The following is a 19,904-nucleotide window of genomic DNA, read 5'->3' on the forward strand; positions in this document are numbered from 1 at the left end:
CGGAAGGAAGGAGGAGGCGGCGGAGCTGTTGCCTCACCGCTGGCGGAGGGGGAAGCGCTGGTTCCGCCCCGCTGCGGGCTCGGCACGGCCCGGAACGGGGACGGGGGGGGACGGGACGGGACAAACACACAGCGGGGACGGGGACACAACCGGGGGTCACCGCTCCCGTCGGAGCTGGCGCAAGGGGGTCTCGAACCCTCAACCTCACCGCTGGAGGAGCAGCGCCCTCCTCGCTGCGCCACCGGAGCGCGGATGTGTCAGTGGGCAGGGGGCTGCAGGGGGGGCCGTGGGGCTCGCACGAGCCTGGGTGGGGGTCCCTGTGGTGCGTGGGTGCCCAGCATCGCTGGGGGGGGGGGTGCCCCTGGGGTGCCTTTGATCCAGGGCAGGGGGTTCCTTCTAGCTGGGGTGGGGGCTCCTTGGGGTGCACAGGGTGCTTGTGAATCAGGGCAAGGGGCCTTTGGGGCGCATGGGTGCCGTCGGGTCCCTGGGGTGCCTGCTGGCTGGGCTGCGGGGTCCATAGGGTGCCCTTGAGCCAGGGCAGCGGCCCTGGTGTGCATGGGATGGGCTCCTCGGTGTGCACGGGGCGCTGTCAATGAGGGTAGGCGGTCCCTGGGGTGCAGGGGGCACCCAGCAGCCTGGGTGACGGGTCCCTGGGGTGCAGGGGGCACCCAGCAGCCTGGGTGACGGGTCCCTGTGGAGCAGGGGGTGCCTTGGCAGCCGAGTCCGGGGCTCTGTGGGGGCCACAGGGGGGTGTTAAGGTGCTAAGGGGCTGGGGGGGGAATCTCCCTTTCCCCATCCCATAACCCCCCCTTGTCTCTTCCCATTCCCGGCAGTACCGGGAGCAGCACCCAATGAGCAGGAATGGGGGGGCTGGAGCCCGCCGGGAGACACCCCCGAGCTGCAGCCTCCACGAGGAGCCGAGCCCGGATCCAATGTGTGTCCAGAGGCGGGAAAAGGGAGTGTTTTCCCGCCCCTTATGCAAATGAGACACATGCAAATGAGGTAGGAGGGGCGATACGTGTCCCAAGGCTCCCCCGGGGTCCTGCCCTTGCTGGCCCTGCCCCGGTGTCTGTGCTGGGTGCTGGGAGACATGGGTGTCTGTCCTGAGTGTAAGGGCGCAGGGTGTCCGTCTGTGCTGGGTGCTGGGTGCTGGGTGCAGCCATCGGTCCTGGGTACCAGAGACATGGGTGGCTGTCCAGCCTGAGTACCAGGGCCATGGGTGCTCATCTGTCCTGGGTGTCAGGGTGCAGGTGTGTTAGGTGTCAGGGTGCAGGGTGTGTTAGGTGTCAGGGTGTAGGGTGCCTGTGCTGGGTGTCAGGGCGCAGGGTGCCTGTGCTGGGTGTCAGGGTGCAGGGTGCCTCTGCTGGGTGTCAGGGTGCCTGTGCTGGGTGTCAGGGCGCAGGGTGTCTGTACTGTGTATCAGGGTGCAGGGTGCCTGTGCTGGGTGTCAGGGTGCAGGGTGTGTTAGGTGTCAGGGTGCAGGGTGCCTGTGCTGGGTGTCAGGGTGCAGGGTGCCTGTGCTGGGTGTCAGGGTGCAGGGTGCCTGTGCTGGGTGTCAGGGTGCAGGGTGTGTTAGGTGTCAGGGTGTAGGGTGCCTGTGCTGGATGTCAGGGTGCCTGTGCTGGGTGTCAGGGCGCAGGGTGTCTGTGCTGTGTATCAGGGTGCAGGGTGCCTGTGCCAGGTGTCAAGGTGCAGGATGCCTGTGCTGGGTGTCAGGGTGGAGGGTGCCTGTGCTGGGTGTCAGGGTGCAGGGTGCCTGTGCTGGGTGTCAGGGTGCAGGGTGCCTGTACTGTGTATCAGGGTGCAGGGTGCCTGTGCTGGGTGTCAGGGTGGAGGGTGCCTGTGCCTGGTGTCAGGGTGCAGGGTGCCTGTACTGTGTATCAGGGTGTCAGGGTGCCTGTGCTGGGTGTCAGGGTGCAGGGTGCCTGTACTGTGTATCAGGGTGCAGGGTGCCTGTGCTGGGTGTCAGGGCGCCTGTGCTGGGTGTCAGGGTGCAGGGTGCCTGTACTGTGTATCAGGGTGCAAGGTGCCTGTGCCAGGTGTCAAGGTGCCTGTGTTGGGTGTCAGGGCGCAGGGTGCCTGTGCTGGGTGTCAGGGCGCAGGGTGCCTGTGTTGGGTGTCAGGGTGCCTGTGTTGGGTGCAGGGTGCCTGTGTTGGGTGTCAGGGTGCAGGGTGCTTGTGTTGGGTGTCAGGGTGCAGGGTGCCTGTGCTGGGTGTCAGGGTGCAGGGTGCCTGTGCTGGGTGTCAGGGCGCAGGGTGCCTGTGCTGGGTGTCAGGGCGCAGGGTGCCTGTGCTGGGTGTCAGGGTGCAGGGTGCCTGTGCTGGGTGTCAGGGTGCAGGGTGCCTGTGCTGGGTGTCAGGGTGCAGGGTGCCTGTGCTGGGTGTCAGGGCGCAGGGTGTCTGTGTTGGGTGTCAGGGTGCCTGTGTTGGGTGCAGGGTGCCTGTGTTGGGTGTCAGGGTGCAGGGTGCTTGTGTTGGGTGTCAGGGTGCCTGTGTTGGGTGCAGGGTGCCTGTGCTGGGTGTCAGGGTGCCTGTGCTGGGTGTCAGGGTGCCTGTGCTGGGTGTCAGGGCGCAGGGTGCCTGTGCTGGGTGTCAGGGTGCCTGTGCCGGGTGTCAGGGCGCAGGGTGCCTGTGCTGGGTGTCAGGGCGCAGGGTGCCTGTGCTGGGTGTCAGGGCGCAGGGTGCCTGTGCTGGGTGTCAGGGCGCAGGGTGCCTGTGCTGGGTGTCAGGGCGCAGCCATCCGTCCATCCTGGCTATCAGAGGCACTGGTGTCCGTGTGCCCTCAGCACCCGGGCCATGGGTGTCTGTCCTGGGTGTCCAGGTGCAGGTCCCAGCTGTCCCACCTGCCCTGGGCACACGTGTGCCCGGTGTCCGTGTGTCCTGGGTGCTGGGCCCTGTCCTGGCTGCACCGCAGGGAGAGGCCGGTGCCGGCGCTGGGACGGCTCCAGCACTGGCAACCGCGGCGCCCGGTTGCATCAGGCACCGAGAGGCCACAATGGCCCCAGGTCCTGGCCACGGCCCCACCTGAATCCTGGCCATCCGTAGGGATGTGGAGCTGGATTCAGGAGCCGCCGATCCCGATGCTCCCTGGGTGCGAGTGGAGGCCTCGGGGCAAAGGGGGAAGCACTCCTGGGGGCACAACCGTGCTCCCAGTGAAGGTCCCAGTTTATGGCCAAAGGGTTGGGGTTGGGGTTAGGGTTAGGGGTTAGGGTTGGGGTTGGGGTTAGGGTTGGGGTTGGGGTTAGGGTTGGGGTTAGGGTTAGGGGTTAGGGTTGGGGTTAGGGTTGGGGTTAGGGTTAGGGGTTAGTGTTAGGGTTAGGGTTGGGGTTAGGGTTACGGTTTTAGGGTTAGGGTTAGGTGTTAGGGTTAGGGTTATGGTTAGGGTTGGGGTTATGGTTAGGGGTTAGGGTTAGGGGTTAGGGTTAGGGGTGGGGTTAGGGTTAGGGTTGGGGTTAGGGGTTAGGGTTGGGGTTATGGTTAGGGTTGGGGTTAGCATTAGGGGTTAGGGTTGGGGTTAGGTATAGGGGTTAAGGTTGGGGTTATAGTTAGGGTTGGGGTTAGGGGTTAGGGTTAGGGGTTAAGGTTGGGGTTATGGTTAGGGTTGGGGTTAGGGGTTAGGGGTTAGCGTTGGGGTTAGGGTTAGGGGTTAGGGTTGAGGTTAGCGTTAGGGGTTAGGGTTAGGGGTTAGCGTTGGGGGTGGGGTTAGGGTTGGGGTTAGGGTTAGGGTTGGGGTTAGGGTTGGGGTTACGGTTAGGGTTGGGGTTAGGGTTGGGGTTAGGGTTAGAGTTAGAGTTGGGGTTAGGGGTTGTGGTTAGGGTTAGGGTTGGGGTTAGGGGTAGGGTTAGCGTTAGGCAGCTGAACTTGAGCCGAGAGCGCACGGAGCTCCCGGTGCCGTGACTGGAAGAGCCAGGAATCAGATTTATGTCCCGGGTGCTCCTAGAAGCTGTTGGCTTCCCGGTTGCTCAGCCTGAGCTCCTGCACCTCCATGATGGCCGGTTTTGGAGCTGCCTTGGGCCGGGATGCTGCTCGTGGAAGGAGGACTCGGAGGGGATGGGAGATCTGGGCTGTTCTTTGGAACAAAGCATTCAATAGGTGGGATGCTGCTGCCAGCACCTCCTTGTCCCAGAGCTTGGATGAACACACGGGTACTTTAGGCTGGAAAATGCCATTCCACCCCAGTGCGAGGCAGGACACGGGATTCCAGTGTCCATTCCCCATCGCCTCATCCACACACAGCGCCGGGGGCTTGGCCTCCATGTTCTTGCCATTGTAAAACGGGTCACCTGGGCTGCATGCTTGCTTTTACCGTTGTGATCTGGGTGACTTTTACCTTCCTTATCCCGTGTGGGGCTCTCCCCAGCCTGGAGGCCGGAGCTGGAGCACACCGGAGCCCCGGGGGGGGGGGAAGGGAAGACGGGAAGAGTCGGTGCCCCCCCGGGTTGGGGTCGGCACAGCCATTGAGTGTGGTGCTGACAGTGCCGGCCCATGGGGAGCTCCCCGGGGCTGCTCCACCCGCTGTGTGTTAAACCCCTCCCGCATCCCCAACGGCTCCCGGTGCCCATCCCGGGCCCGGGCCCGCACAATGGCGGAGCCGCTCGCCCCGCAAGATGGCGGCCGCGCTGAGGGACCGACCCCGCCGCCCGCGGCCGGCTCAGCGCGCATGCGCGACCGGCACCCGCGCCTCGAGCCGGCGGGCAGCGCGGGAGGGTCCATGCGGCCGCGCCGCTGCCGGGGGGTTTCGGGGGGGGGACCCGCCGGTTACCGGCAGCCCAGCAGCGTCCCGCGGGGAAGCGGCACGGTCCTGCCGCCCTCTCGACCCTCCGCTCGGCGGCCGCTTGTCCGCGGGGGTTCGCGGAAGGCGCAGCGGGAGCGGCAGCGGCGGGAGCGACTTCCCGCTCCTCCCCCGCTCTCCCGCAGTGGTTTGCGCCGCGGCGCGTTCGGCGCTCGCCATTGGCGGTGGGGGCAGAAGGGGCGGGGCGAGGAGGGTATAAATAGAGGCGGTGCGGCGGGCGGCGCGCTCAGTCTGCTGCGGCCGAGTGAGCTGCTCCGGGGTCCCGCGCTATCGCCGCCGCCGCCCCCATCCCGCCCCGCTCCGCTCCGCCCCGCCAGCGCCATGAACGGGCAACTGAACGGCTTCCACGAGGTGCTCATCGAGGAGGGCACGTTCCTCTTCACCTCCGAGTCCGTGGGCGAGGGGCACCCAGGTGCGGGCCGCGGCCCAGGCGCGCAGGCGCAGGCCGCGGGGAGAACGGGGGGGGGGGGGGGGGAGGTGTGGGAATGGCCGCGCGCGCGCTCGGAGGTTGGGGGGGGGGGGAAGGGGGGGGTCTCCCCACGGCGCGTTCATGGGGGGGGGGGGGGTGCGCGGTGACGCCACCGGGCGCGCGCGCACTGGCAGGGCGGCGCGCGCCGCATTGCGGCCCCCGCCGCGCACGTGCTTCCCGCGTGGGGTGTTGCGGGGGGGGGGCGACGCACACGCGACATGTCGTGATATGACGTGATGCGTGTTGTTGGGGTTTGGGGAACGGGGGGGGGGGGGGTGTTACCGGCTGACGCAGCGGTGGAGGGGGGGGGTGGGTTGGGGCTGCCGTGACTCAGCCGTGACTGAGCAGATCCCGGTTGTGCCCCGCGGGGTCACCGGTTCCCCCCCCCGGGGGGTGATGAGGTGAGGAGCCCCCGCTTGTACTCACCCGCCGCTGGAGGCTCGGGACCCCCATGGGGGCTGCTTCAGCCCCCCCCCCCCGCCCCCCGAGCTCCCCGTGGGTCACAGCTTGGATCCCCAGCACCTCCGGGATCGCTTCCCCAGTGTCCCACGGCCGCGGGGGGCTCTGTTGGAGCCGCGTTGCCCCACGGCACGGTCCGAGCTCTGCACCCGTGCTGTGGATGCCCTCGGGGCTCCCCACGCCCCGGGTCACGCGCTGCTGCCGCAGGGATCAGGCGTTGCTCTCTCGGGTGCGGTGTGAGGCTACCCCTGCGCTCTTTCACCCTAAGCAGAGCCCTGCGGAGCCGATCCCCTCTCGCCCCAGCCTAGGGCTGCCTCATCCTCTCCCAGATCTGTCCCCAAAGGTCGTGGCCAAGGACGCCGCGGTCCCTGGGAATTGCTTATTCACGGCCCAGCCCCGCGTGGCCTTTGGGAAGCTCCAGGGAGCAGGAAGGGGGCTCGCCCGCTCCCATAGCCCATCCCAGGCACTGGGCATCCCATGGGAGGTGGCGGGTGCGCAGCAGCACCCCCCAGGAGCCGGAAGCTGGCACGCTCCAGCTGGGAAAGCCGGGAGCCCCTGGCAGTGCCAGGCCCCTCCAGCACCGCTGTCTGTGGCTGAGGCCCAGCTCTGACCCGGCTGTAACTGGAGCTTAACTGGTAAATGCCTGGAATTCCAGGCTAAGAAGCCGGCTCGGGGACAAGGCGAGGGCTTTGTGCACTGCCGGAGCCCTTGGGATTAGCGGGAGGCTCGTGCTCCGCTTCCCAGCGGAAGGAAGGGCCGTGCCTGTCACAGCCTCACCCTCTGTCCCCCAGATAAAATCTGCGACCAGATCAGTGACGCTGTCCTGGACGCCCACCTCAAGCAGGACCCCGATGCCAAGGTGGCCTGTGGTGAGTGTGGCAACCCCCTGGGGACATGGGGTGGGTGACACCGGCACTGACATCACCCTCCTGCCCTCCAGAAACGGTGGCAAAGACGGGGATGATCCTGCTGGCCGGGGAAATCACGTCCCGCGCGGCGGTGGACTACCAGAAGGTGGTTCGGGACACCATCAAGCACGTCGGTTACGATGACTCCTCCAAAGGTAGGTGCCAGGGAGGGGATGGGTGGCACAGCTCGGTGCTGGGGGGGGGTGTCTCGGCACACTGGGCTCACCGTGGCCTCGGCTCTGCCCCAGGCTTTGACTACAAGACGTGCAACGTGCTGGTGGCGCTGGAGCAGCAGTCGCCCGACATCGCTCAGGGCGTGCATCTGGACCGCAGCGAGGAGGACATCGGTGCTGGGGACCAGGTCAGGCCTCGTGCCACTGGAGCCGCCGCGGCGCGGCCGGAGGAGCCGTAGGCTCACCCCCGTTTCCCTCCCCTCGCACAGGGGCTGATGTTCGGCTACGCCACGGATGAGACGGAGGAGTGCATGCCGCTCACCATCGTCCTGGCGCACAAGCTCAACGCCAAGCTGGCCGAGCTGCGCCGCAACGGCACCCTGCCCTGGCTGCGCCCCGACTCCAAGACGCAGGTGAGGCTCTGGCCCCCATAACCTGCTGCCCCCTGTCCCCACGCCTCCCTGACAGCCCCGTGTCCCCCGTGTCGGCAGGTGACGGTGCAGTACATGCAGGACCGCGGCGCTGTCATCCCCATCCGCGTGCACACCATCGTCATCTCGGTGCAGCACGACGAGGAGGTGTCCCTGGACGAGATGCGGGATGCACTGAAGGAGAAGGTCATCAAGGCCGTGGTGCCGGCCAAGTACCTGGACGATGACACCATCTACCACCTCCAGCCCAGTGGCCGCTTCGTCATTGGCGGTCCCCAGGTAACACCGCACTCCTGCTGACACCGTGGTGACGGTGGCAGGGATGGCACCACAGTGGTGATGGTGGTGACGGCGCCATAGTGGTGGTGGTGGTGGTGGTGGTGACGGTACCATAGTGTTGATGTCACCACAGTGGTGGTGGTGGTGACGGCACCATAGTGGCGATGGCACTACGGTGGTGGTGGTGGTGGTGGTGATGTTACTACAGTGGTGGTGGTGGTGGTGGTGATGGTACCATAGTGGTGATGGCACCACAATGGCGGTGGTGGTGGCGACGGCACTATAGTGGTGATGGCACCACAATGGCGGTAGCGGTGACGGTGACGATGGCGGTGATGTCCCCACAGGGTGACGCCGGCCTCACGGGCCGCAAGATCATCGTGGACACGTACGGGGGGTGGGGGGCACACGGCGGCGGCGCCTTCTCGGGGAAGGACTACACCAAAGTGGACCGCTCGGCAGCCTACGCCGCGCGCTGGGTGGCCAAGTCCCTGGTGAAGGCCGGGCTGTGCCGCAGGGTGCTGGTGCAGGTGGGTGCTGGCGCCTCTCCCCCTCCCCGCACTGCTTTGGGACGGGGTCCTCAGGCTTAATCCATGCCCCCGTCCCCGTCCCCACCTTTAGGTGTCGTACGCCATCGGGGTGTCCCACCCCTTGTCCATCTCCATCTTCCACTACGGCACCTCCCAGAAGAGCGAGCGGGAGCTGCTGGAGATCGTCAAGAAGAACTTCGACCTTCGCCCCGGGGTGATCGTCAGGTAATGGGGCTGGGGGGGGGCACAGGGGGAATGGAGCAGGGCTTGGGGACACACACGGGGTGTTGGGGGGGGGGACTGATCGCTTGTGTCATTGCAGGGACCTGGACCTGAAGAAGCCCCTCTATCAGAGGACCGCAGCCTATGGCCACTTCGGTAGGGACAGTTTCCCTTGGGAAGTGCCCAAAAAACTCAAGTACTGAGGAAAATCCTGGCCCTTGTCAGGCTTTTCCCCCCACCCCGGCGGGCGTAGGCTACAGAGAAGCCCCTGGGCTCTGGGGGTAAGAGCTGGGCCCCCCCCCGGTCCCCAGCTCCCCCCCCCCCATGTCTCTCCCTCTTCCCTCTCGCCGTGGGTTCCATGGGGACCACACGTGGCCTCGCCCCCCCCCACAACCCCTCCGGCTGCTCTTGAAACCTGGTGGCACATCCGAGTTTAGAGATGGCAAAAAGCCCCCCCCGAGGGGGGGTTAACACCGTGTCCCCCCCCCCTCACGGTGCAGATGGAGCTGGGGGTGGGGGGGGCCCTGCTGGTGCTGGATTTGTCCTACCCCTGATTTTAACCCCTTATCCCTCAGAGGACACACATGGGGGGACACAACCACACACATGGTTTGGGGGGGGACACATGGTGTTACCCCCCCCCCCCCATGTGAGGAGGAAAACCCCTTTGCTGGTTGTTTTAAGTTGTATTTTTTAGCCAACAACCGAAGTGACTCCACAAACTGCACAACCCCCCCTGGGGGGGGAGGGGGGGGGGGCTCAGCCGAGCTTAGGGATGGATCCTGGGGGGGAGGGGGGGCTCAAAGCTTTTTTTGGGGGGGGGGTGTTGATACTTGAACGTGTTTTTCTAGCGGTGTATTTATTGTGTGCTGAGGGGGGGTGTGAGTACAGAGAAGCCCCCGGCTCACGCGGCAGCTCTTGATTCCCCCCTCCAGCATCCCCCCCCCCCCCCCCAACTCCTTCTCCATCACCCCCCCCATCACCCCACCCCCCCCCCCAGTTCCCACTCCAAAGCGGGGTGACAGCCCCGGGACAGGGCGCTTTGGCCGGTGTGGTACAGAGAAGCCGGCTTGTTTACTGCCCGTCCCAGGCCCCCCAAGTGCCTTGGCAAAGGGGGGGGGGGAGGGAAACGGGGGAGGGGGTGAAGGGGGGGGGGTTCTCCCCCCCCCCCCCCTTTTGGTTTTTATTTTATTTCCCTTCTTTTCCCGAGGTTTTTATTCCATTTTGTTCGGATTCCACCAAAATGCTCCCAAATGGCAAATAAAGACTGGGTTCGAAGCAGCTGCCCTCAGCCTGTGCTGGGGCAGGGGGGGGGAGCAGGCTCAGAGCTCGGGGTCCCCCCCCACTGTGTCCGTGTCCCCCCCATCATCACCCCCCTTTTCCTCCTCCTCCTCGCGCCAGTCGGCGAAGGCGAGCTCCTGCGCCAGGCGCTCCGGGGGGGGCCGCCCCACGGCCAGGTTCCGCAGGGAGATGCAGGTCATCAGCACGCTGTGGGGCAGGGGGGGGCAGTGAGGAGGGAACTAATGGGAAGTTGGGGGTCAGTAGCAAGGTTTGGGGTGTCTGTGGGGAGGGGGGGGTTCAATAATAGCTTACAGCAGGTTTGGGGGGGGGCAGTGATGGGGGATTGAGGGTCAGTAGCAAGGATGGGGGGAGCTGATGGGGTTGGGGGTCACTGCTGAGGTGACCGGGATGATGGGGGGGGCTGTAACAAGGGGTTGGGGTCCATGAGAGTTTGAGGGGGGTCACATCAATGAGGGGTTGAGGATCAGTGCTGAGTGTGGGGAGGGATGTCAGGGATGGGGGGGGTAGAAGGAGGCTTTGAAGGTCAGGGATGGGTTTGGGGGGCCTGTAAAATTGGGGGGGGCAGTGCCAAGGTTTGGGGTGTCTGATGGGGTCAATAACGGAGGGGGATTGGTGAGGAGGGATTTGGGGGGGGTCACAGTAATGGGGGGGGCATAGTGATGGGGGGGTGGCCCAAAAGGGTCACTGATGGGGTTGGGGGGGCCATAACAAGAGGGTCCCAGTGATGAGGGTTTGCAGGTCAGCAAAAAAGGCTTTGGGGGGGTCCATGAGGGGTTAGGGGTCAATAATGGGGGGGAGGGGGCAAAGATGAGGTTTGGGGGGGGCAGTGATGAGGGGTTGTGGTTCAGTGCCAGGGTTTGGGGTGTTTGTGATGGGGGGGGGGCAATAACAGGTTGGGGGGGTGGTGAGGAGGGATTTGGGGGGCACATAATGAAGGATGGGGGGTCACAGTATTGAGGGGCCCTAATGAGAGATTGGGGGGGGCAGTGATGGAGAGATGGGGTAGGCAAGTGGTTGGGGGTCTGTAATGAGAGTTTGGGGGGGCAGTGATGGGCTGGGGTCAAGGATGAGGGTTAGGGGGATCACAGTAACGTGTTTGGGGGGGGCTGACAAGGGGTTGGGGGTCTGTAATAGTTTGGGGGTGCAGTGACAAGGTTATGGGGGTCACATCAATGAGGATTTGAGGGTCAGGGCTGAGGCTGGGGAGGGATGTCAGTGATGGGGGGATGAGGGTTTTGAGAGTGACATAATGAGAGCACCCCAGTAACGGGGGTTGGGAGGGGTCCATGAGGGGTTGGGGTCAATAATGGCGGATGGGGGGGCAAAGACGAGGTTTGGGGGGTCTGCAATGAGAGTTCAGGGAGAGCAGTAACAAGGCTGGGTGGAGCAGTGAGGGGGTGTGGGGGTCAGTGAAGGGGTTGGGGTCAATGATAGGGTTGGGGTCAGTGATGGGTTTGGGGTCAGTGATAGGGTTGGGGTCACTGATGGGGTTTGGGGTCAATGATGGGGTTTGGGGGTCAGGGATGGGGTTCAGTGACAGGATTGGGGTCAGTGATGGGCTTGGGGGTCAGTGATAGGATTGGTGTCAGTGATGGGGTTCCAGGTCAGTGATGGGGTTGGGGTCAGTGATAGGGTTGTGGTCAATGATGGGGTTTGGAGTCAGTGATAGGCTTTGGGTCAGTGATGGGGTTTGGGGGTCAGTTATGGGGTTGGGCTCAGGGATGGGCTTGGGGGTCAGTGATGGGGTTTGGGGGCTTGGGGTCAGTGATAGGGTTTGGGGGTCTGTGAAGGGGTTGGGGTCATTGATGGGCTTGGGGGTCAGTGATGGGGTTGGGATCAGTGATGGGGTTGGCGTCAGTCATGGGGTTTGGGGTTCCCCCGGTACTTGGGGTCAGTGATGGGCTTGGGGTCAATGATAGGGTTGGGATCAGTGATGGGGGTTTGGGGGTCAGTGATGGGCTTGCGGGTCAGTGATGGGGCTGGGGTCAGTGATGGGGTTGGGGCCAATGATAGGGTTGGGGTCAGTGATAGGGTTGGGATCACTGATGGGGTTTGGGGTCAGTGATGGGGCTTGGGTGTCAGTGATAGTTTTGGGGTCAGTGATGGGCTTGGGGTCAATGATAGGGTTGGGGTCAGTGATAGGGTTGGGGTCAGTGATGGGGTGGGGTTCAGTGACGGGCTTGGGGGTCAGTGATAGGATTGGGGTCAGTGATGGGGTTGGGGTCAGTGACGGGGTTGTGGTCAATGATGGGGTTTGGGGTCTGACGGGGCTTGGGTATCAGTGATGGGGTTTGGGGTCAGTGATGGGGTTGTGCTCAGGGATGGGCTTGGGGGTCAGTGATGCGGTTTCGGGTTCCCCTGGTACTTGGGGTCAGTGATGGGCTTGGGGTCAATGATAGGTTTGGGATCAGTGATGGGGGTCTGGGGGTCAGTGATGGGGTTTGGGGGTCAGTGATAGGGTTGGGATCACTGATGGGGTTTGGGGTCACTGATGGGGCTTGGGGGTCAGTGATAGTTTTGGGGTCAGTGATGGGCTTGGGGTCAATGATAGGGTTGGGGTCAGTGATGGGGTTTGGGGTCAGTGATAGGGTTGGGGTCAGTAATGGGGTTTGGGGTTCAGTGATGGGGTTGGGGTCAGTGATATGGTTGGGATCACTGATGGGGTTTGGGGTCCCCCCAGGGTTTGGTGTCAGTGATGGGGTTGGGGGTCAGTGATGGGCTTGGGGTCAATGATAGGGTTTGGATCAGTGATGGGGCTTTGTGGTCAGTGAATGGGTTTGGGTCATTGATGGGGTTTGGGGTTCCCCCGGTACTTGGGGTCAGTGATGGCCTTGGAGTCCCCCCATGTTTTTAGGGGGTGCTACCAGCGATGGGGGTGTCCCTGTTCCCCTCTCACCTCCTACGGAACAAACGGAGCTTCCTACGCAGGAACCTCCGCAGCCGCTGCCCGAGCCCGGCCCCGCGCTCCCGTTCCCGTTCCCGTTCCCTCCGTTCCCGGCGCAGCAGCAGCGCCACCAGCGGGTCCTCGGCGGCACCGGGGGGCAGCGGCTCCCCCAGCAGCGGCCGCAGCTCCGGGGGCAGCGGCTCGGGGGCTGCAAGGCAGAAGGGGGGGGACACTGAGCTCGTGTCCCCCCCCCTTTGCACCCCAATCTCATCCCCGTATCCCGGTGCTCACCGGTGCCGTTACGTGCCCGGTCCCGCAGCTCCTGCAGCCGGCTCAGGTTGAGCTCCAGCGCCCGCGCCGTGGTGTTCACGTACAGGTAGAGGTAGCACGAGGGCTCCGCCGACACCGTGTGCACCTTGTGGTACTGCCCCGCCGGCAGCTGTGGGGCAACGGGGATCTGGCCCTATGGACACACTTCCCCCCCTCCCCGCTCTCACCTGCATCCCCTTGTGCTCACCTGCATCACTGTGTCCTCACCTGAGTCCCCACATGCTCACCTGCACCCCGCTGTGCTCACGTGCATGCCCCATGCTCACCTGCATCCCCCCGCTCTCATCTGCATCCCCCTGCATCCCCTTGCTCTCACCTGCACCTCCCTGTGCTCACCTGCATCCCTGTGTCCTCACCTGCACCCCCCATGCTCACCTGCATCCTCTTTTGTTCACCTGCATCCCCCCGCTCTCATCTGCATCCCCCTGCATCCCCTTGCTCTCACCTGCACCTCCCTGTGCTCACCTGCATCCCCTTGTGTTCACCTGCATCACTGTGTCCTCACCTGCACCCCCCATGCTCACCTGCATCCCCTTGCTCTCACCTGCACCTCCTTGTGCTCACCTGCATCACTGTGTCCTCACCAGCAACCCCCCGCACTCACCTGCATCCCCTTTTGCACACCTGCATGCCCTGCTGTCACCTGCATCCCCCTGCATCCCCTTGTGCTCACCTGCACCCCCTATGCTCACCTGTACCCCCCCGCTCCCACCTGCACCCCCTGCCTCTCACCTGCATCCCCTCTCCCTCCCGCAGCGAGTGGTTGCGGTGCTGCTCCACCAGCTCCACCAGCACCTCTCCCCGCAGCACCCGCAGGCTCGTGTTGCCCAGGTCCTCACTCACAAAGTTCTCCAAGTGCAGCCCTATGGGGACGGACACCAATGGGGTCCAGGCCCCCCCCCCCCCATCACTGGGGTTCAACCCCCCCCCCCCGGCGCTGCCCCATACCGGGGAAGTCGGCGATGAAGACGACGTCCGTGTGCGGGTCCAGGCTGCTCTCGAGCTCCTGCAGCCGCTGCCGCCACGGCGACAGCTCCAGCAGCAGCGGCAGCACCCAGGGCGTGCGGCGCCACGGGGACCAGGGCGCCCGCACCACGTCCACGCGCGGGTCCACGAGCCTGCAGCACCCGGGGGCCCTCAGCACCCCCCAACAGCACCTTTGGGGGTGCTGCTCCCCACATTCCCCCCCCCCACAAACCTCTGCTGGAAGCGGTCGTTGATGGAGACCCAGATGTCGAAGTAGATGCGGGGCTCGGAGATGTTGTAGCGCGGCAGGAGCTGGCTCAGGCACGTGGCGTATTGCTTCAGCATGTCCGCGTGGTCCTTCCAGCGCCGGCTCTGCGTGAACACCTACCCCGGGCCGGACGGGGGGGGTGAGGGTGCAGACCCCCCCCCCCCGCCTTGAACCCTCCGGTCCCCCCCACTTTGGGCTCTGCTCACCCCCGGTTTGAGGTACCCCACGTCCCCGGTCAGCCCGTCCTCGTACGTGATCTTGACGTGCTGGTGGAAGCGGGAGTGAACCATCATGTCCCAGGAGTAGCCGTAGAGGCCGTTGGTCCAGTTGTTGTAGCCCTGGGAGGGGGGGGACAAGGAAGGGATGGGAGATCCCTGTGCTCCCCCCGCCATAAAGGACCCCCATGCCCTCCAAAGTGCTCCCCCCACATCCAAACCCCATCTTTGTAGCCAAGGAAAACACCCCCATCTTAAAAGGTGAAGGGAAGGAAAAACACCCTTGGTGAAGCCAAGGAAAACACCCCCAGGGGGTAAGCAATGCCCCCCCAAATGCCTCCCCCGACCCCAACCATCCCCCAAGCCCCCTCAGGATACCCCCATGTCCCCCAAGCTGCCCCTCACATCCAAAACAAAGCCTCCCGGTGTCACCTCTGATGTCCCCAAATGCCCCCGTGTCCCCAAATAACCCCCGCCCCCCCGGCCCCGTGCCCCCACCTGGGTGATGAAGTGCGAGTAGGGCAGGAAGAGCTGCTCCAGCACGTAGAGCACGGTGAAGGCGGCAGCGAGGTGCTGGCGCGGCCGGAGCCCCCCCCGCGCCCCATAGTGGCAGTCGGGGCTGTGGCGGGGGGGGCGGGTGCTGGGCAGCCCCCCCTGGAGCCACCGCGGGCACCGCGCCAGCAGGCGCCGTGGCCAGCCCGGGTGGCAGAAGAGCCCGCTGCTGGCCAGCATGGTGTATGGGAACATGCCTGGTTGTGGGGGGGGGGCACGGCTTAGGGGCACCCTGCACTGGGCACCGTGGTTTAGGGGGTCCCCTGGCCATGATGGGGGTGTGGGGGGGGGATTTGGGGGTGTTCGGGTGCAGGCGCTGCTCTCACCGATGCTGAAGAGCTGCGAGTTCATGCAGTGGAAGTAGGTGACGAAGATGAGGGCGATGGGGCGGGTGGCGTCGAGCAGCAGCAGGAACCCGGCCGAGAGGTCGAGCAGGAGCCCCCCCCCGTGCACCACCAGCAGGCTGGTGCTCTGCTCCGACAGCACCAGCCTGGCCGCAGCACCAGCATCAGCCCATCACCCTCCTCATCCTCACCCCTTCATCCCCCATCACCCTCCTCATCCTCACCCCTTCATCCCCCATCACCCTCCTCATCCTCACCCCTTCATCCCCCATCACCCTCCTCATCCTCACCCCTTCATCCCCCCATCACCAACCTCATCCTCACCCCTTCATCCCCCATCACCCTCCTCATCCTCACCCCTTCACCCCCCATCACCCTCCTCATCCTCACCCCTTCATCCCCCATCACCCTCCTCATCCTCACCCCTTCATCCCCCATCACCCTCCTCATCCTCACCCCTTCATCCCCCCATCACCAACCTCATACTCACCACTTCATCCACCATCACCCTCCTCATCCTCACCCCTTCACCCCCCATCACCCTCCTCATCCTCACCCCTCCATCCCCCCATCACCCTTCTCATCCTCACCCCTTCATCCCCCCATCACCCTCCTCATCCTCACCCCTTCATCCCCCCATCACCCTCCTCATCCTCACCCCTTCACCCCCCATCACCCTCCTCATCCTCACCCCTTCATCCCCCATCACCGTCCTCATCCTCACCCCTTCATCCCCCATCACCCTCCTCATCCTCACACCTTCATCCCCCATCACCAACCTCATCCTCATCCCTTCATCCACCCATCACCCCCCATCACCCTCCTCATCCTCCTCATCCTCACCCCTTCACCCCCCATCACCCTCCTCATCCTCACCCCATCACCCCCCATCACCCTCCTCATCCTCACCCCATCATCCCCCATCACCCTCCTCATCCTCACCCCATCATCCCCCATCACCCTCCTCATCCTCACCCCTTCCCCCCCCATCACCCTCCTCATCCTCACCCCATCATCCCCCATCACCCTCCTCATCCTCACCCCTTCATCCCCCCATCACCCTCCTCATCCTCACCCCTTCACCCCCCATCACCCTCCTCATCCTCACCCCTTCATCCCCCCATCACCCTCCTCATCCTCACCCCTTCATCCCCCCATCACCCTCCTCATCCTCACCCCTTCACCCCCCATCACCCTCCTCATCCTCACCCCTTCATCCCCCATCACCGTCCTCATCCTCACCGCTTCAGCCCCCATCACCCTCCTCATCCTCACACCTTCATCCCCCATCACCAACCTCATCCTCATCCCTTCATCCACCCATCACCCCCCATCACCCTCCTCATCCTCCTCATCCTCACCCCATCACCCCCCATCACCCTCCTCATCCTCACCCCATCATCCCCCATCACCCTCCTCATCCTCACCCCATCATCCCCCATCACCCTCCTCATCCTCACCCCTTCACCCCCATCACCCCCCTCATCCTCACCCCATCATCCCCCATCACCCTCCTCATCCTCACCCCTTCATCCCCCATCACCCTGCTCATCCTCACCCCATCATCCCCCATCACCCTCCTCATCCTCACCCCTTCACCCCCCATCACCCTCCTCATCCTCACCCCTCCATCCCCCATCACCCTGCTCATCCTCACCCCATCATCCCCCATCACCCTCCTCATCCTCACCCCTTCATCCCCCATCACCAACCTCATCCTCACCCCTTCATCCCCCATCACCAACCTCATCCTCACCCCTTCATCCCCCATCACCAACCTCATCCTCACCCCTTCATCCCCCCCATCACCCTCCTCATCCTCACCCCTTCATCCGCCATCACCAACCTCATCCTCATCCCTTCATCCCCCATCACCCTCCTCATCCTCCTCATCCTCACCCCTTCACCCCCCATTACCCTCCTCATCCTCATCCCTTCATCCCCCATCACCTTCCTCATCCTCACCCCTTCATCCCCCATCACCCTCCTCATCCTCACCCCTTCATCCCCCATCACCAACCTCATCCGCATCCCTTCATCCCCCCATCACCCCCCATCACCCTCCTCATCCTCACCGCTTCATCCCCCATCACCCTCCTCATCCTCACCCCATCATCCCCCATCACCCTCCTCATCCTCACCCCCTCATCCCCCCATCACCTTTCTCACCTTCACCCACCCCATCACCCTCCTCATCCTCACCCCATCACCCCCATCACCAACCTCATCCTCACCTTCCTCATCCCCCATCACCTTCCCCACCTTCCTCACCCCCCATCACCTTCCTCACCCCCCCATCACCCTCCTCCTCCTCACCTGAAGGGCGCGAAGAGCCAGTGGCGCGCCAGGGAGCCCATGGAGTACCCGCTCACCCAGTCCGTGTCCAGCTTCTTCAGCCCCGCAATGAAGTACACCAGGAAGATCTGGGGCACCGGGACAGTGTGGGGACAGGGACTGGGGGGCAGGATGGGGACCCCAGGCGCACCCCAGCCCTCACCTGGGCCCGCAGCAGGGTGTAGTTCCACAGCGGGACGTGCGCGTTCCTCTTGTGGGGCCGAAAGAGCCCATCCACAGACCTATGGGGACACGGGGGCAGGGACACCCCCCAAGCGAGGGGGTGACCAGGGCACCGTCACCACGCTGCCACCGGCACCCCAATGGTGACGCTTCTGTCACCCAATGGGGACGCTGGACCCCGTGCCACAACCAGAGCATCCCGGTCACACTGGGGCTCCCTGTGGCACCCATGGGTGCCCCCCGGCGCCCTGGCACGCACCCGTAGCGGTCGGCGCCCATGAAGGTGAGCTGGAAGGCCAGCAGCCCGTACAGGTAGGAGTGGTTGTTCCAGGAGGTCTTGTCCAGCAGCAGCACGTACCAGTACGGGCACAGGAAGGCCACGCAGCTCAGGCGGTACCAGCAGCCCAGCATCATGCCCAGCGCCCCTGCACCAGGGCACGGTGACACCCGGGGCGGCCCCTTTGGGTCCCTGTCCCAGTGTCACCGCCAGCACCCATCCCAGCACCCATCACCCTCTGCCATGGCAGCTCCCATCCCGGTGCCTGACCCCAACATGTCCTCACCGTGTCCTCATCTCACCCCCGTTTCCCTGCACCCACCATGCCCCATTCACCCCCTAGTGCCCCTTTGGGTCCCTGTCCCAGTGTCACCCCCAGCACCCCTCCCAGCACCCATCACCCTCTGCCATAGCAGCTCCCACTCCAGTCCCTCATGTCCTCACCGTGTCCTCATCTCACCCCCGTTTCCCTGCACCCACCATGTCCCATTCCCTCCTAGAGCCCCTTCAGGTCCCTGTCCCCATCTCACCCCTGTCCCTGTCCCAGTGTCACCCCCAGCACCCATCCCAGCACCCATCACCCTCTGCCACAGCACCTCCCATTACAGTGCCTGACCCCAACATGTCCTCACCGTGTCCTCATCTCACCCCCGTTTCCCTGCACCCACCATGCCCCCATTCCCCCCTATTGCCCCTTCAGGTCCCTGTCCCCATCTCCCCCCTGTCCCTGTCCCATTGTCACCCCCAGCACCCCTCACCCTCTGCCATGGCTGCTCCCACTCCAGTCCCTCATGTCCTCACCGTGTCCTCATCTCACCCCCGTTTCCCTGCACCCACCATGTCCCATTCCCTCCTAGAGCCCCTTCAGGTCCCTGTCCCCATCTCCCCCCTGTCCCTGTCCCATTGTCCCCTCCAGCGCCCATCACCCTCCGCCGCGGCAGCTCCCCCCCCGCCGGTACCGAGCAGCATGACGCCGTACAGCAGGTACATGCCGTCGAGGGGCAGCGGCTGCAGCGCGGGCAGCAGCGGGAAGCGGCAGACCGGCAGCCCGTCCAGGAAGCGCCGGTCCAGCAGCGCCATGCCCCGCTCCTGGGGCACGTCCAGCGCCATGAGGAGCCCTGCGGAGGGGGGGGGAGCTTCACCCGCTGCCAACGGGGCCGCGCCGGTTCCCGTTCATCCCCCCCCCCCGGTGCCCGGTGCTCACCGAAGGCGGCGCGGAAGGCGCCGAGCGCGGCGGGGTCCGTGGGGCGGTGCAGCAGCCGCACGAAGCGGTGCCAGCGGCTCAGCTCCCGCAGCTCGAAGCCGAGCAGCCGCCGGCTCACGCTGGGCTCCGGCTCCGCTCCCGCTCCCGGCTCCGCAGCGCCGGTAGCAGCGGGGCCCGTGGGCTGCTCCGGCCGCCGCCGCCTCGCCGGGCCCTCGGGGGCTCGGGGCAGCTCCCGCTCCCGCTCCCGTCCCCTCCCCTCGCCCTCCGCCGCCGCCATCGCCGTGACTCCGCCCCTCCGCGCGACGTCACCGGACGTCACGGGCGCGGGAACCAATCGCGGCCGCCCAACAGGGACACGCCCTGACACACCCACCCCCCGGGCCCCGCCCCCCCCCCCTCCCCGCCGGGGACGCAGCTCCCGGAAGCCCCGAGTGGGGCGGGGTTAATAACGGGGGACCCCAGGGTGGCCATGGGCGTCCCAAGGGTGACAATGGTGTCCCCAAGGGGGTCCCCATGGTGGCGATGGTGTCCCCATGGTGTCCGGGTGTCCCCATGGTGGCAATGGTGACCCTCTGGTGGCAATGGTGTCCCCATGGTTGCAATGGTGTCCCAAGGGTGGCAATGGTGTCCCCATGGTGGCAATGGTGTCCCCATGGTTGCAATGGTGTCCCAAGGGTGGCAATGGTGTCCCCAAGGGTGTCCCCATGGTGGCAATGGTGTCCCCATGGTTGCAATGGTGTCCCCATGGTGGCAATGGTGTCCTCATGATGGCAATGGTGTCC

The 19,904-nt window shown here is 65.0% G+C and overlaps 2 protein-coding genes across 2 annotated transcripts; one reads left to right on the plus strand and one right to left on the minus strand.

Moving 5' to 3' along the window:
- Nucleotides 1-5,088: 5,088 nt before the first annotated feature.
- On the plus strand, nt 5,089-8,867 carry MAT2A (methionine adenosyltransferase 2A). Its single transcript, XM_062637675.1, has 9 exons — nt 5,089-5,204; nt 6,512-6,589; nt 6,661-6,783; nt 6,877-6,989; nt 7,071-7,214; nt 7,293-7,511; nt 7,859-8,041; nt 8,133-8,266; nt 8,364-8,867. The coding sequence occupies exons 1-9, from the start codon at nt 5,114-5,116 to the stop codon at nt 8,464-8,466; spliced, it is 1,188 nt and encodes a 395-aa protein (XP_062493659.1). The 5' UTR covers nt 5,089-5,113; the 3' UTR covers nt 8,467-8,867.
- Nucleotides 8,868-9,460: 593 nt separating this feature from the next.
- On the minus strand, nt 9,461-19,399 carry GGCX (gamma-glutamyl carboxylase). The gene is made up of 14 exons (XM_062637672.1): nt 19,123-19,399; nt 18,878-19,036; nt 17,901-18,066; nt 17,622-17,700; nt 17,441-17,547; nt 15,107-15,270; nt 14,727-14,977; nt 14,220-14,351; nt 13,978-14,129; nt 13,728-13,897; nt 13,512-13,642; nt 12,741-12,888; nt 12,462-12,657; nt 9,461-9,751 (listed from the first exon to the last, which is right to left on the minus strand). Exons 1-14 carry the CDS (start codon nt 19,397-19,399, stop codon nt 9,586-9,588), a joined length of 2,298 nt encoding a protein of 765 aa, XP_062493656.1. The 3' UTR covers nt 9,461-9,585.
- Between the last annotated feature and the right edge of the window lie 505 nt (nt 19,400-19,904).

This window comes from Pezoporus occidentalis, unplaced genomic scaffold, assembly GCF_034315485.1.
Source record: "Pezoporus occidentalis ecotype Australia unplaced genomic scaffold, CSIRO_AGI_Poc_V1 ctg532, whole genome shotgun sequence".
In the NCBI taxonomy this organism is placed as follows: Eukaryota; Metazoa; Chordata; class Aves; order Psittaciformes; family Psittacidae; genus Pezoporus; species Pezoporus occidentalis.